The sequence below is a fragment of the Sinocyclocheilus anshuiensis genome, unplaced genomic scaffold (assembly GCF_001515605.1).
Source record: "Sinocyclocheilus anshuiensis isolate Anshui unplaced genomic scaffold, SAMN03320099.WGS_v1.1 scaffold637, whole genome shotgun sequence".
Taxonomy (NCBI): Eukaryota; Metazoa; Chordata; class Actinopteri; order Cypriniformes; family Cyprinidae; genus Sinocyclocheilus; species Sinocyclocheilus anshuiensis.
The window spans coordinates 1,368,063-1,381,353 of record NW_015539816.1 but is presented as its reverse complement, the minus strand read 5'-3'; the positions used below and the strand labels follow the sequence as shown (position 1 = coordinate 1,381,353).

Sequence of the window (13,291 nt, the reverse complement as noted above, 5' to 3'; positions counted from 1 at the left end):
GGTTTTAATTTCACATTTCGGCTTTTTCTTTCTTTTCTTTTTTGTTTTTTTTTCATGTTTTAAATCATTTCAAATATCAGTATTCAACGTTTTATGTTTAATATATCAAAACATTATTTATGCATTTGTAATTGCAGGTTAAATGCATTCATGTCTTGCATTAAACAAAATACATGTGTGTAAATACATCTAAATGCCACTTCAGATGCAGCTTCTGTGTTGATTTAATTTGCTCGGTAACAGCCCAAATGTCTTATTATTCTAATTCCCTGATTAAATGTAAGAATTTGACTCAAAAGATAATGGACACTTCTAGAAAAAATGGCTTTATAAAGGTAAAAATGCCCATAAAATGTAAAAATCTGTTTAAACGTATTGGAAAAGATTAATTTCTATCAGTATGAACTGACCACCACACAGAATATGAAGAATATTAAAAACATTAGGAGTCAGCTGTCTTTGGCAGTCCTTAAGGTACCAGCACAATAACACACTCAGCAAAATATCGTCTAATTATCGTTATCGATAAAATCCCAGAAAATATCGAGATATTATTTTTTGTCAATATCGCACACCCCTACTCTCATCACATACAGTATATGGCACACAAGCGTTTAATCAAGAAACATGCTGAGTGGTGAAGTTTTCAAAATCCGTGATTAACAGAGGCTTATTCAGCAAAAGCATGCTTTCCCTTTAAATAAAAGCTGGCCTACAGGCAAATGACCCATTACAAGTTTCTGTAATCCTTCAGGTAAGGTGTATACTGTACTCTGTAATATTGTGCACCGCAGCCAGCTTTGCTTAGTCACCGAGACCTGAATTAATAGGGTCACATGAAAGCCTGGTGCAGAACTGTTCAGGTCAGCTGATCAGAAGCTTGTTTACTACAGGCTAAATACATGCCATATGAGAACAGATCATTTCATAATATGACAGCTGCAGTGGAGAACGTTTATTAATAGATGGTAATACTGTCATTTAGCTTAAGTAATTTAAATCAATTTTGACCCCGGTTTTATGAAAAATAGTTTTGCGCATTCAAAAACACATGAACAATTCAGTTTAGTGCTGGTTTTATGGGTTCTGAATGGAAAACTGATAAGAAGAGATATTGAAATAGAGAGGGGAAGGAATAAAAGAGGAGGGAACAGAATATAACAGCACTGCATGAGTCTTGTTTTCTGCTGGCCTCACAGAGGCAGCTGTTGCTGGGGATCACCTGACAGTAACATGTGGGACAAAAAGTTTTTTAACAGACAGAATGAAGAAGAATGTATTATAATGTCCTTTAAGTGTTAGGCCCATTCATATTGACTGCAATTAAATCGCTGGAGGTCATCATGTTGCTGTATTGTTGGTTTATAGTAGGTGGTCCTATTTGACTGCAGGATCCAACTGTATCAAGCTACAACTAAAGTAGACAAAAATAGTAGTGTCATATGCATGCTATAAATTTCAATCTAATGATAAGATATTCTACAGTTCAAAAGGTTGGTGTTGGGAAGATTTTTAATGTTTCGTATGCTCAAGGCTGCATTTATTTGATCAAATAAGTAAAAAAAAAAAAGTAGGCTAATATTATGAAATAATTTTACAATGCAAAATAACTGTTTTCCAATTTAAAATATTCAAAAAATGTAATTTAGTAATTACTAAATTTTAGCCACTTAGATCAGCAAATACTTCTAATATGCTGATCTGGCACTTGAGACACATTTCTTATAATAATATTATAATTATGCATAATTATGTTTGTGGAAACAATTAAACATTTTTAAAGGATGCTTTGATGGATCTAAAGTTCAAAAGAACAGCATTTAGTATTTGTTTTTTGTAAAAATGCAAGTGTCTTTTATTGTTTTGATCAATATAATGTAGGGATATGCCGGTATAAAATTTTCATGTTGCGATTATTTGCTAATGCTTTTATTACAGTATACGGTATTATCACGGTATTGACATTTAGTTGCAAAAAAGTGGTCATAATACAGTATAACAGGTTTAATAACTTTTTTAATAACAAAAATAACTGAACATTTAAATACAATCAAGCAATACACAAAAAAATGTATAAAGTTAAACATTTTACACAGATTAACGTGCAAAATAATTATAAAGACCAATAGGTAGCACTTTACAATAAGATCTCATTAGTTAACCTTAGTTAATGCATTAATATTAACAATGAGCAATAGCTACATTTGCTACAGAAGTTATTAATCTTTGTTAAAAAAATACAACTCTTAGTTCATGTTAGCTCATTAAATAACACAGTTGCAACTTTTGATTTTAACAACATGTTATTAAATATTGGAATACATAAGTTAATGAATGTTTATAAATGAAGAATTTTTCATTGGCAGTTTGTTAACTAATGAATTAACTAATGTCAAATAATGAAGCCCTAATGTAAAGTGTGACCGAATAATAAAGAATCAAAACATTTTCAAACAATATCTAGGCATGTTGTAGTCCAGATTAAAATGTAAAAAAGTTTGAAAATAAATAGCCTATTAAGTCTAAATATTTAAGTATTTGGCGCTGTGATGAACACCATAGCGAATACACAAATCTGAATGGCTATTTAAATTATTTAAATACATCTCAGAAACAGAAAGTAGCTCTTTGTTTATAGGGTTACCGGGGTAACGGCTGAATTTCTGCTGTTCAGCGCCTTCTGCTGTCACGCGTCTTTGACGCAGCATACAGCAGTGTTGTGCACTGTGACCAGTTGATGGGAAAAGTTAAGTATTCTTAAAATACATTTAAAATTCTGAATAATTTGTAATAAATAATTATTCGCGGTATTTTGAAGCGCCCACGATAACAATATAGTGCATATTCATTATCGTGATATATCACATTACCGAATACTGGCACATGTCTAAATAATGTATCCTTGCTGAATAAAAGTTTTTTTGTTTTTTTTAATGTTAACGTTTTCAAAAACACCCTAAACCTTTGAATGGTATAGTGTAAGAGTTCTGCATAGCTGGGACAAACTTTGAGTCAAACTACGCATCCTGGACCACATTTCTCATGTCAATGACTGATTTAATGCTGACACAAACCATTTTGATCAGTCAGACTGGAGTTTATATGTATGGCACAGAACCAGACAAATTTATTTATCAGGACTGATGGCAATGCAGGATTGCAGGATTGGTGTCAGAATCTGGCACTTCTAATAATCCTTCACATAGAGACAAGGAGCATTTCTCCAAGTAAGCCTTTCTCCTGAGATATGACAGAAACTGAAATGATCTCCTGGTATAAATGCATTATTCACATCACAAAAGCACAGATCTGACATTGAAAGCTGTGCTTTGACTGCTGCTTTATTGATTCAACATAATTATAAACACATTATCTTCTTATCTTGGCAACAGATTTGCTAACAGCATGGCTTGGACTCATTTGTGACCTTAAACACCATTAAATCTACAATAAAACAAACAAACAAAAAACAATCTTATCCTTAAATCGTCATGACTAAGAAGATTAAATCATTTGCGCATCTTTGCTGTAATCACTTCCGACCTGTTTGGTTTGACAAGTACAGTTTCTGTCCTACCAACTATTTGTAGTGATAAACAGGTGTTAAGCTCACTGATCTGCTGGACTCCAGCTGTTGCAGGGATTTCCCAGCATTTTGCTGCCACTGCAAGATATCCAACCAAACAGGATCGAGTGTCTGGATTACAGGATTCTGAGTCTGTGTAAATTGACCTAAACCACAGAATCTCACAGACACTGATTAAAGCAAACACAAACAATGGATTACACACTGACATCAATCCACACAAGATCAAAAACTGATAAGATGAAGCTGTCTGGGACTTGAGGACATGGGACAACCAGAAGGCAACAAGATAATGTTCATTTTCACAAGCACTTTTTTGAACAAAATTGATCAAAAGTGAGAGCAAAGCCTTAATGTTACAAAAGCTTTCAAATAAATGATGTTCTTTCGAACTTTCTTTCTATTCATCAAAATATTTATCACAGTTTTTACAAAAATATTAAGCAGCACAACTTTTTTTCCAAAATTGATAAATACTTAAGAAGCAAATCAACATATTAGACTGATTTTTGAAGGATCATGTGACACTGAAGACTGGAGTTATAGCTGCTGAAAATTCAGCTTTGCCATCACTTGAATAAATTTAAAATATTTTCAAATAGAAAACAGTTATTTTTCATTTAAATGCACCCTTGGTGGGCATAGTTAATTTTTTTTGAAGGGCAGTTTTTATTTTAAAAATCTTACCGACCCCAAACTTTTGAAAGATAATGTAAGTGACCAGAGTTTTTTTTTAACGGTCTGCATTTAAACATTAAGTGGAAGTTGCTCATTATTTTTACACTCAGAATGTAGGCATAACAACAGGTGACAGCATGCTCATTCTGCCATGAGTGTACATTTAGCTGGCTTTTATTCTTCCCAATAGTGGTTCTGGACTTTAAACAGGCACCCATAAGCTTTTTTCAGCTTCTCATATGACTGCACATCTTTGGAATGATATTTGTCAGCATTCTGTTCATTTCTTGTTTTTTTCCTAAAAAACCTGAATGCACCATCTTATGTGAAACAAAAGAGCCATACACAATGCAGATCGTGCAGAGAAGTATGTACATCTGTTGTAACTAATCTGCTAGATCATATCTGAGGCCTTATCAAAAGGACATATGTATGCAAATACATCATTTGTGTGTGATTCTAATGACATCATTGAATCATGACACCATGGCTGTCATTCAGCAGATTTATGAAGGTACTGAAATAAACTGAAGGGCACATGAGAAGGACCCACACATCAGAAGCAACTGGAAGGCCGTGGTGCGAACTGAACACATGCAGTCATTAAACTGTTGCTCTTAAATACTCAGACGTAAGGCGCTATTAATCTTAAACAGGTGTCAGTCGTATTGCAGTCAATGCACTGAATAAACTAACCCCAGCCCTTAGCCAAAGAGACATGGGTGCAACAATGCATCAAGCGCATTCCTCCAAATACGCGTCATTCTCTGTGGCGTCTGCGCGCACCTGTCAAACACATGAAGGGTGTGTGTGTGTGTGTGTGTGATAGAGAGGTTATTCCTCTGATCGGGGTTAACACCTTCGCCTCCCTGCAGGTTACTCACCAGCTGTCTTCCTCTTCGTTCAGGCAATCCATGTCCTCCAAATCGAGAATGTCCACCTCGTCCAGCACTGAAGTTTCTCCGTCTTCGATAAAATCCAGCGAATCGTAATAAGACGCGAGACTCGTGTTCGCGGCGGCACAAGAAGCGTTGTCACTGTCATACCCCCCTCCGTAACTGCTGCCGTGATATGACCGTCTGGGACTCAGCCGGGAGATCTCCAAAACCCCACCGAACCCCCTTGATCCGCCGAACCCCACCCCAGTGAACCCGGCGAGCCCCGCCGCCGCCGCTCTCGGACAATCATAGCCGGCGCTCACGGGTCTGGTGTTCCCCGACAGTCCACCGGAAGAAGCGGAGGAGGAGGAGAGCAGACTGGATCGGCTCCGGAGCTGCTCGTTCTGCTGCTCAAGTTTCTTCACCAAGTCTTGAAGCTTCCGCACCTCCAAGTCCGCGTTTATGTTTGAGTTGATATCCTCCATGGCAAAAGCAACGATATGTCCGCGCGCCGGTGTCGTGTCCGTTAGGTTTGTTTAACTACCGCCAAAGTCAGCAAGTTCGCGAGCCTCCGTCGCAAGGTCTTTAAAGGGAGCACTGTCAACGCCGCGGCTCGAAAGTTACTAATCTTCTCGTCGTCATCTTGTCCGGGAACTCGTACACACTGTAAGCTCCGTCGCCATCTTTACTGTCCGCCAGTCGCTCACTGGGAAATCTTTGAGAAGCTCGAAGTGAGACGTCATCACGTGACTCACGGGGACGAGCACGTTTTGGGAGCGACCCTTCCCTGGACCAGGAACGCGCACTTTAACTCTGATAATAACAGTCTCGATTAATACACGGTCAAGTACTCGTACTTTATTCCTGTTCTTAGGTATTTTTGCGGGGATTTTGTACTTTACCTGGATACTTTTGTAACCAACTACTCGTACTCTTACTAAATTCTTTTTACGATTTGTTTTAACTCTTTACGATTTCATTTAGACATCGTACAAAGTATTTTTGCAGGTTATGGTTAAAAATTTCTCTATTTAAACATCTTGCGGAGCAAACAAACCAGTCCCCAACTATGTTTCAGGCTAAATTTTAATAGCACTCAAATATTCATTTGACTTTGTGAAGAGATGTCATCATTTACCACAACAGAATATTTGACCCAAAGCAATATTATGTCGATGTACCTATATTTAAATGCAAAACAATTGTACAGTTAGCTGCTGGTGAATTTAAATACAATTTCAGAGTGATTCTCTGGGCCTCAGCAGAGAATCACTCTAATTTTAAGATGACTTCAAATTATTTAAAATGAGACAAAACAAGCATTAAAATTGTTAAAACAACAAAAAAATCCATACAGTATATTTCTTATTTTAATTCACCCCTCAAGAACTGTTTGTTTCCTTTGAGGAACCACGATTGACAGTATTTCAACAACAAGGCTAAGCCTAATTTTAAAATTACAAATAAAAAATATAATACTTTATTTACAGAAACTAGTAGTGTCCATGGACTAAATTAAGTTTTGAAAACAAAACTAGGGCTAGGGGGCATTTGAATATTGAACCACTATAGAGCCTGAGTAAGAGCATTAAGGAAACTGAGACTGAGACAGGTTGCATTACAAAGTTTGTGCATTAAAATTACTGTATATAAAATGTCTATACAGTATCAGATTCAAGAGCTAAAAAAAACCTAAGGACTATACTTAAGGCCTACTTTTTTCACACAAAAAATATATTTTTACTTTTGTTTAAGTTGAAAACAGTACCTGAACACACCATTTAAGGTATAGGCTGAACAACTACATCTTTGCATGTTGAAAGTTTGCATCTAATATTTGCATTGGCTGTTTCTGAGATGTTTGCTTAAGTACTTTAACATCTTTAGATTTTTGTTCCTCTTTGATATGGTCTCTCATTTTTTCAAATAGACGCTGAATTTATTGGTGTTTAATGGCAAAACCAGCATGTTTGTAGGAAGAAAACTGTCATAAACTAAGTTTAGGATTATATTATGTTATTTATTTTATATCTTTGGCTCTATTTGGACATTATTTCTTCACAGCCCATCCGAGATGCCATTCGCAGAAGGGACTGCTGGAGGCACATTAGGATCTTCTTGCACTTCTTAAAATGTTCGCTCCATCCTACTCATATTTCCAGGTGAGCAAGAAAGAAATACTTAGAGGTTGTTATTGTACTAGGGCAGGGTTTTCAACCTTTCCAGACCCAAGGGCCACCAACTCCCAGCTAATCGAGGACCCCCCAGTATAATAGCAAAAAAAACTCACTAAAGTTATATCAATAGTCTAAGAGTGCAACAGTGCCTACCCAGTTTTTCAGCAACCTTGGTTCCGGAAGTATTTTCTGTTAGAGGGATAGTTATAAACCATGAACCAAACCTACCAGCTATGAGGTGAACCACAACATTACAAACACTGATTTGAAGCAAAAAGGTATTTGAAAATCAAACAAAAAGACAAAGTTACAAGACTTGTACTTATTGGTTTAAATGAGGTAAAGAACTACAATCTAATGAAGCTCTGTGAATGAGTCAAAATAAAAACAATATATTTTCTGTTGATTGCAAAAACCATAAGTAGTTAGTAGATAATAATGTAGGAAAACTGAGTTTATACTCACAGTGCTTCATGGAGGTGAGTGGGCACTAAAATGTTCTGTTGGCAAATTTGCTTGTCATGATTCCCTGATTTGTGGAGTATCATGGGTAATGTAGTTTTTCACCAGGAATTCCACTGCTGAACACTATTATTTGAGAATACGTTTAAAAATGCAGGCTGATGGTTTCATCAGAAACATATAGAATCAATTAATCACCGGTGGAGTATCATGGGTAATGTAGTTTTTCACCAGGAATTCCACTGCTGAACACTTATTTGAGAATACGTTTAAAAATGCAGGCTGATGGTTTCATCAGAAACATATAGAATCAATTAATCACCCCTTTGGTGAAAATAAATGGGATTTTTACTGCTATAATCTGACTGTCGCGCTCTGTAAAAGCAGTGTTTATTTTACATGGAGGTAGCCATGTTGAGGTCACATGACTAGCTGAACACAACTCACTCAGCTGTTATTAGAAACTTTCAGTAATGGGAAAAATGAATCATGGTTGACTGTGAACAGCGCATTGATTTATACAACCCAAGATTAGTACACAGTAAATCCATTTATTTACAAATCAGACTGTGAAATGTTCATCAGATCATCTTTATCACAAAATATTTTTAATACAAAAAGAACAAGACCAGGAATAACATAGGAGTCCATAGTTCAGTTGTGGAGAACATGTTGGATCTCAGGTTAGAGTTCAAAGCGTGTCTGATCCTGCAGTCTCACCCAAAATGTCTCCTGACCCTTGACCTGCCACCTGAGCCTCCTCAGCACCTCCTACTCCGTCTCTACCTTCCCCAGCATCACTCTGATTAGTCATCGTGTCCTCAAGTCTGTCCTGGTCCGAGCTCATTTCCTGTGACTCGTCAGCACGCTCTTCCTCCTCCTCTTCCTCCTCTGCATCCATCTCGAACACACGTATGTGTCTCAGATTGGCACTGAGCTGAATGAGAATTAATGCACATTAATGGAAGTATTACAACCTTCATTTTTGAAAATTCAAAAATTTTTCAATTATTATTCTCTATGTATTCATACATCAATCAATATTTTCAATATAAACTATTCTCCTAAATGGCTAAAATTTTCCTCAAGCTGTAGAGTCTTACCATGCAGGCCACTTTGCGGATCCCATTAACTGCCACAAACTGAGCCTTGATGTTGTCCATCTCTCTGCTCTGGTTTCGCCAGGTCAAACCCTGGACTGGGATCCCTTCAGTCTGCTGCTCCAGCCTGACACACACCACAACAAAGACACATCAAAAGAGTGCTAATTCAGGACCTTCAATAGGAAGAAGCTAAGCTTAACTGTATTACAATGTCGCCTCTGGCTTGCTTAGTTGGGGACACTTCATTTCCAGCGATACCGTTGACTTGATTGCAAAGATACTATTTAAACTGAGCTGGATGTTGACATCACTGAATTCAATGATGAACTGTCTTTAACTGAAAAATTTGTGTTTACTATTGTCATTTTGCATTATTGACACACTATTTTCCTAATTAATGCTGTTCAGTTGCTTTGACACAATCTGTATTGTTAAAAGCGCTATATAAATAAAGGTGACCTGACAATCTATTATACTGCTGGAACTGCTACAGCAATATAATGTATAGTGCTACTTACAGTGCAATTCTTTAAGGAATAATTTAATAAAAAATTATAGGTTTCTGGTATGAATCAACAAGTGTGCTGTACCTGAGCGTAAGGTCCCAGGTGAACTCTTCATCCCAGCTCAAAGCAGAGTTTAGATGAAGCTGAGCGAGGACGCGCATCTTATTCTCATCATCCTCCAGACTTCGCAGTACCACTGTCAATGTCTCGTTGTCATAAAAACGGGCATCAAGGCAACTATACGAACTGTCACTATATATAAAGTCAAAGATTAAATAATGGCAATATTTTCATAGTATGCTATTTTTTTTTAATGCCATAGATGAACTCACGCAGAAGCTGGTACAGGTGTTTCATCATCTATACTTGAATTGAGAGGAGTGTTGAGGTTTAGGGCCACCAGACCTTTAGGGACAGACCTGAAACACACATACACCAATTCAGTGCTTTATACAGAAAACCAGTCATGATGATACTGTTTAAACTTTCATAAACCTTTAAAGAAGAATTTTTGCTGGATGTTAATTCAGTTAGAGGTGATGGAAAATCAATTCACTGATGTAATGTGATACTTTCTCAAAAAATTCAAGATCAATCCATGACAAATCATAATCACAGTTTTAGGACGACTTATTTATTCAGTAAAAGATTCATTAGACTGATTTAACTAATGACTTGTTGATTCGAGTCATTAAAGTACCAACGATAAGTTTATGAATTGGCCTACACTAGTCACACTATGCTTTTTGTTATAGTTATTATATAGACTAGCGTTCAGAAGTATGGAATCGGTAAGATTAAAAACAATTTTTAATTATTTTTTTCTGACCAAGGCTGCATTTATTTGAAACAAAAATATTCTGAAATATCATTACAATTTAAAATAAATGTTTTCTATTTGAATATGTTTTAAAATGTAATTTATTCCTGTGATGGCAAAGCTGAATTTTCATTTTGCCATTACTCCAGTCTTCAGTGTCACATGATCCTTCAGAAATCATTCTAATAACTGAAATATCATTATAATATTTGGTCCTCAAGAAGCATGTCTTATTATTATAAATGTTGAAAACAGTTGTGCTGCTTAATATTTTAGTGGAAACCTTGATACATTTTTTTCCAGGATTATTCGATGAACAGAAAGTTCAGATGGACAGCATTCTCTTATAGTAAATTTAATGAATCCTTGCTGAATAAAAGTGTTATTATTATGTTTAAATCTTACTTACCCCAAACTTTTACATACATTTTACATACAACAGAGAACAGAATAAAAATGGTATGTGTACCTGTTGGGGTCTGTTGCTCTCCTCAGAATATAGATTTTAGAGGGCGAAATCTCGGGCATACAGAAGACTACATAATGCATACCAGCCTTCTTATCATTCCACCTGCATTAAAACACACTCTTATCATCAACATACTGTTTTCGCCTTATTTCAGAATTCAGCATTACAAAACAGCATTCTTAGCTTTATTATGGGTATACGACTGGTCCACTTACAGTGAAGGCAGCTCAAACAATCTTGGTGTATTTTCAGAGCTATCAAAAAACAAAACATAGAAATCATCATATCGTCAAGAGTACAAACCCTGCTTCTGTAACTCAAATCAAACCATCGGTTATTTCCTGACCACAAAATCCAAAAGCAGGTTTACTATTAAATGTTTCAGTTCTGTTTGGTAAATCACAGAAAGAATCAAGAATAAGGAATACCTCTCAGGAACAGTGTACAATCGCAAACACACAGCTTGTTTTATTGAATGCCCAATCACCTCCTGAAAAACACACACAGACGTATATTAGGAGTCAGATGCATTAGTGCTCAGGGAAAGAATGGTCAGCAGGAAGGGTGAAACAATCCAGATAATGTAGTTAATGCTTCTGATGTATATGTGCTGGAGACCATTAATGGATGGAGTTTGTATGTGAGAAGGGAAGTTAGCATCTTCTGAAAAAGAGAACGGGTTGGACGTCAAAAGAGGATACTCAATTTTGTGAAAGAGAAAACATTGTAAAATGTTGTCTGTGAATAAAACAGGACCTCATATTACAGCGTGTGTTTTTTCACAGTTGTTCTTGTTGGCAAAAAATGACTGAAATGAAGTCAACCCATAATAAAGTAAAATAAAAGTTGTTAGCCCTAAATTATACGTTTTCAAAGCAGAACATGTAAAACTGTTGTAGTAAAGATGTGTCCAACCCTTCCTTGTCAATGTTCTATTCCATTTACAGAGAGTACTGAAGTTTGTGGGTGTGTGCTTGTGTTTGTGTGTGCGTTTTAGAGACTCACGGCCGGTTTCTGTAAGCACAGATCAATGGACCCCTCCATCATTCTCTTGACAAAGTGCAGAGACTTCTGTGGGTAAGTGGGGAAGAGCAATGGACTCTCTGCAACAAATCAAACATATAAGTAATTAATTTCTCATATTCAATTTTATATTTTGCACAAAACAATAAGTTAACATTAGCAGTCTTGTGGTTTAATAATGGAAGAAAGTGTACTTTTACCTTTCAGGTAAGTGCTCTGCTTTACAAATGTAACCCACTGGTTGCCCTCCATGTTGGGTGGAGATACCAAGTCTTCATCTTCATCCTTCAAGTACTGCAAAAAACAACAACAGATCAAGTTTGTTATGAAATAAGGAAAAGAACTCCCATCAGAATGTGTATGAAGGTCCTTACCTATCCGACGCGCTCAACGTTAAAATACTTCCCTTTCCGATCAAACAGCTCCTCATTCTGAAATAGAGGAAAGAAAATTAGTATATGGGCTTCACACCAAACATTTGTTTAATGTTAAAATAATGCATTTCTTTTTCACTCACAGCACTGAAATGCTCAGACAGGAAGTCAGCCACAAAAGCCAGATCCTTCTGAGTCATCTAAAACACAAATTCATACTTACTGCGTATTATTTTTTATAGCAGATATATTAGAAATAATACTACATATTACTTATATAATATATTATTACTTTTTAATACATTGTATACATTTTAATACTTAATTATATATAATTTCCCATCCACTGCCACTTTTACACCCACACTCTTTTACTCTCTTTATGTCGATTTCAGATTCTGATATCTCACCTTGTTAAGCTCAGGAGGAACGTGATCTTCTGACATTCGAAGCATTGCTGTGAAAAGCAAAAACTGTTACAACACAACACGAAAAGACTATTAAGTCTGTTCCAGAACCTAATGAGGCAGCACTCCTGATACGCAAGCTGATACAAGCTGATAACAGCCACTACATTCCATAAACTGCAGCAAGCTCAGTGGGGGAAAAAATCCATTATGGCTAAAACAAGAATGTCGATTATAAATAAGCTTAATTTCATACCAACAAGTACAAATAATAAACTGTTTAGTATAATAGAATATTAGTTGCAGCAAGACAGCACCCTAGGTTTTGGAAATTGTTTTTGACTAAATATATCTTAAAGCTACAGCTCACACAAAAATGGAGCTTACCAACATACAGCCATCTGAAAAAGGCTTTGAAGTTCTTCATACTCTTATCAATAACTCTGGAATCAAGACAATCAGTTGAGAGTTTAATAATGACATATAGAGAACAGACATCCTAGATTAAGTGGGTAGAATAAGATTAAACTCACTGTAAAAGTTCACTGGCCTTCAGGGTAAAAGAGCCCACAGCTACGATGGCATCTAAACCATAAACAAAAGTGAATGCATAAACATTTCATTCTACTTGCTAAAACACTTGTTTTTAGTTGCAGAAAAGACTTGCACTTATAGTTAAATTATAACTATATAATTATAACTGTGATTATATTATTATATTAAAATGTCATTATTTTAATTGTCAACTGAATATTATGCCTGCAAGGCAATGCAGAACTAAATACCTTAGATTAATCTGTTGATAACT

General features: G+C 36.0%; 2 protein-coding genes across 5 annotated transcripts in view; both read right to left on the bottom strand.

The window, feature by feature from the left end:
* Positions 1 to 5,920, bottom strand: part of LOC107683941 (SLAIN motif-containing protein 2-like) — a 24,137-nt gene extending 18,217 nt beyond the window's left edge. For 2 of the 4 annotated variants that reach the window (XM_016480020.1, XM_016480022.1), the window contains exon 1: positions 5,149 to 5,920. In XM_016480020.1, the coding sequence (XP_016335506.1) occupies positions 5,149 to 5,627 (479 nt within the window). In that variant the 5' untranslated portion in view covers positions 5,628 to 5,920. The remainder of the gene's footprint in view (positions 1 to 5,148) is intronic. The other 2 variants (XM_016480021.1, XM_016480023.1) reach the window with 1 other exon arrangement.
* Positions 5,921 to 8,316: 2,396 nt separating this feature from the next.
* Positions 8,317 to 13,291, bottom strand: part of LOC107683992 (anaphase-promoting complex subunit 4-like) — a 10,239-nt gene continuing 5,264 nt past the window's right edge. Inside the window, 14 exon segments of the mRNA XM_016480101.1 lie at positions 8,317 to 8,718; positions 8,885 to 9,008; positions 9,475 to 9,642; positions 9,723 to 9,809; positions 10,680 to 10,781; positions 10,895 to 10,933; positions 11,108 to 11,169; positions 11,685 to 11,782; positions 11,903 to 11,996; positions 12,077 to 12,133; positions 12,220 to 12,276; positions 12,487 to 12,533; positions 12,871 to 12,926; positions 13,017 to 13,068. Of these exon segments, the coding sequence (XP_016335587.1) occupies positions 8,473 to 8,718; positions 8,885 to 9,008; positions 9,475 to 9,642; positions 9,723 to 9,809; positions 10,680 to 10,781; positions 10,895 to 10,933; positions 11,108 to 11,169; positions 11,685 to 11,782; positions 11,903 to 11,996; positions 12,077 to 12,133; positions 12,220 to 12,276; positions 12,487 to 12,533; positions 12,871 to 12,926; positions 13,017 to 13,068 (1,289 nt within the window). The 3' untranslated portion in view covers positions 8,317 to 8,472.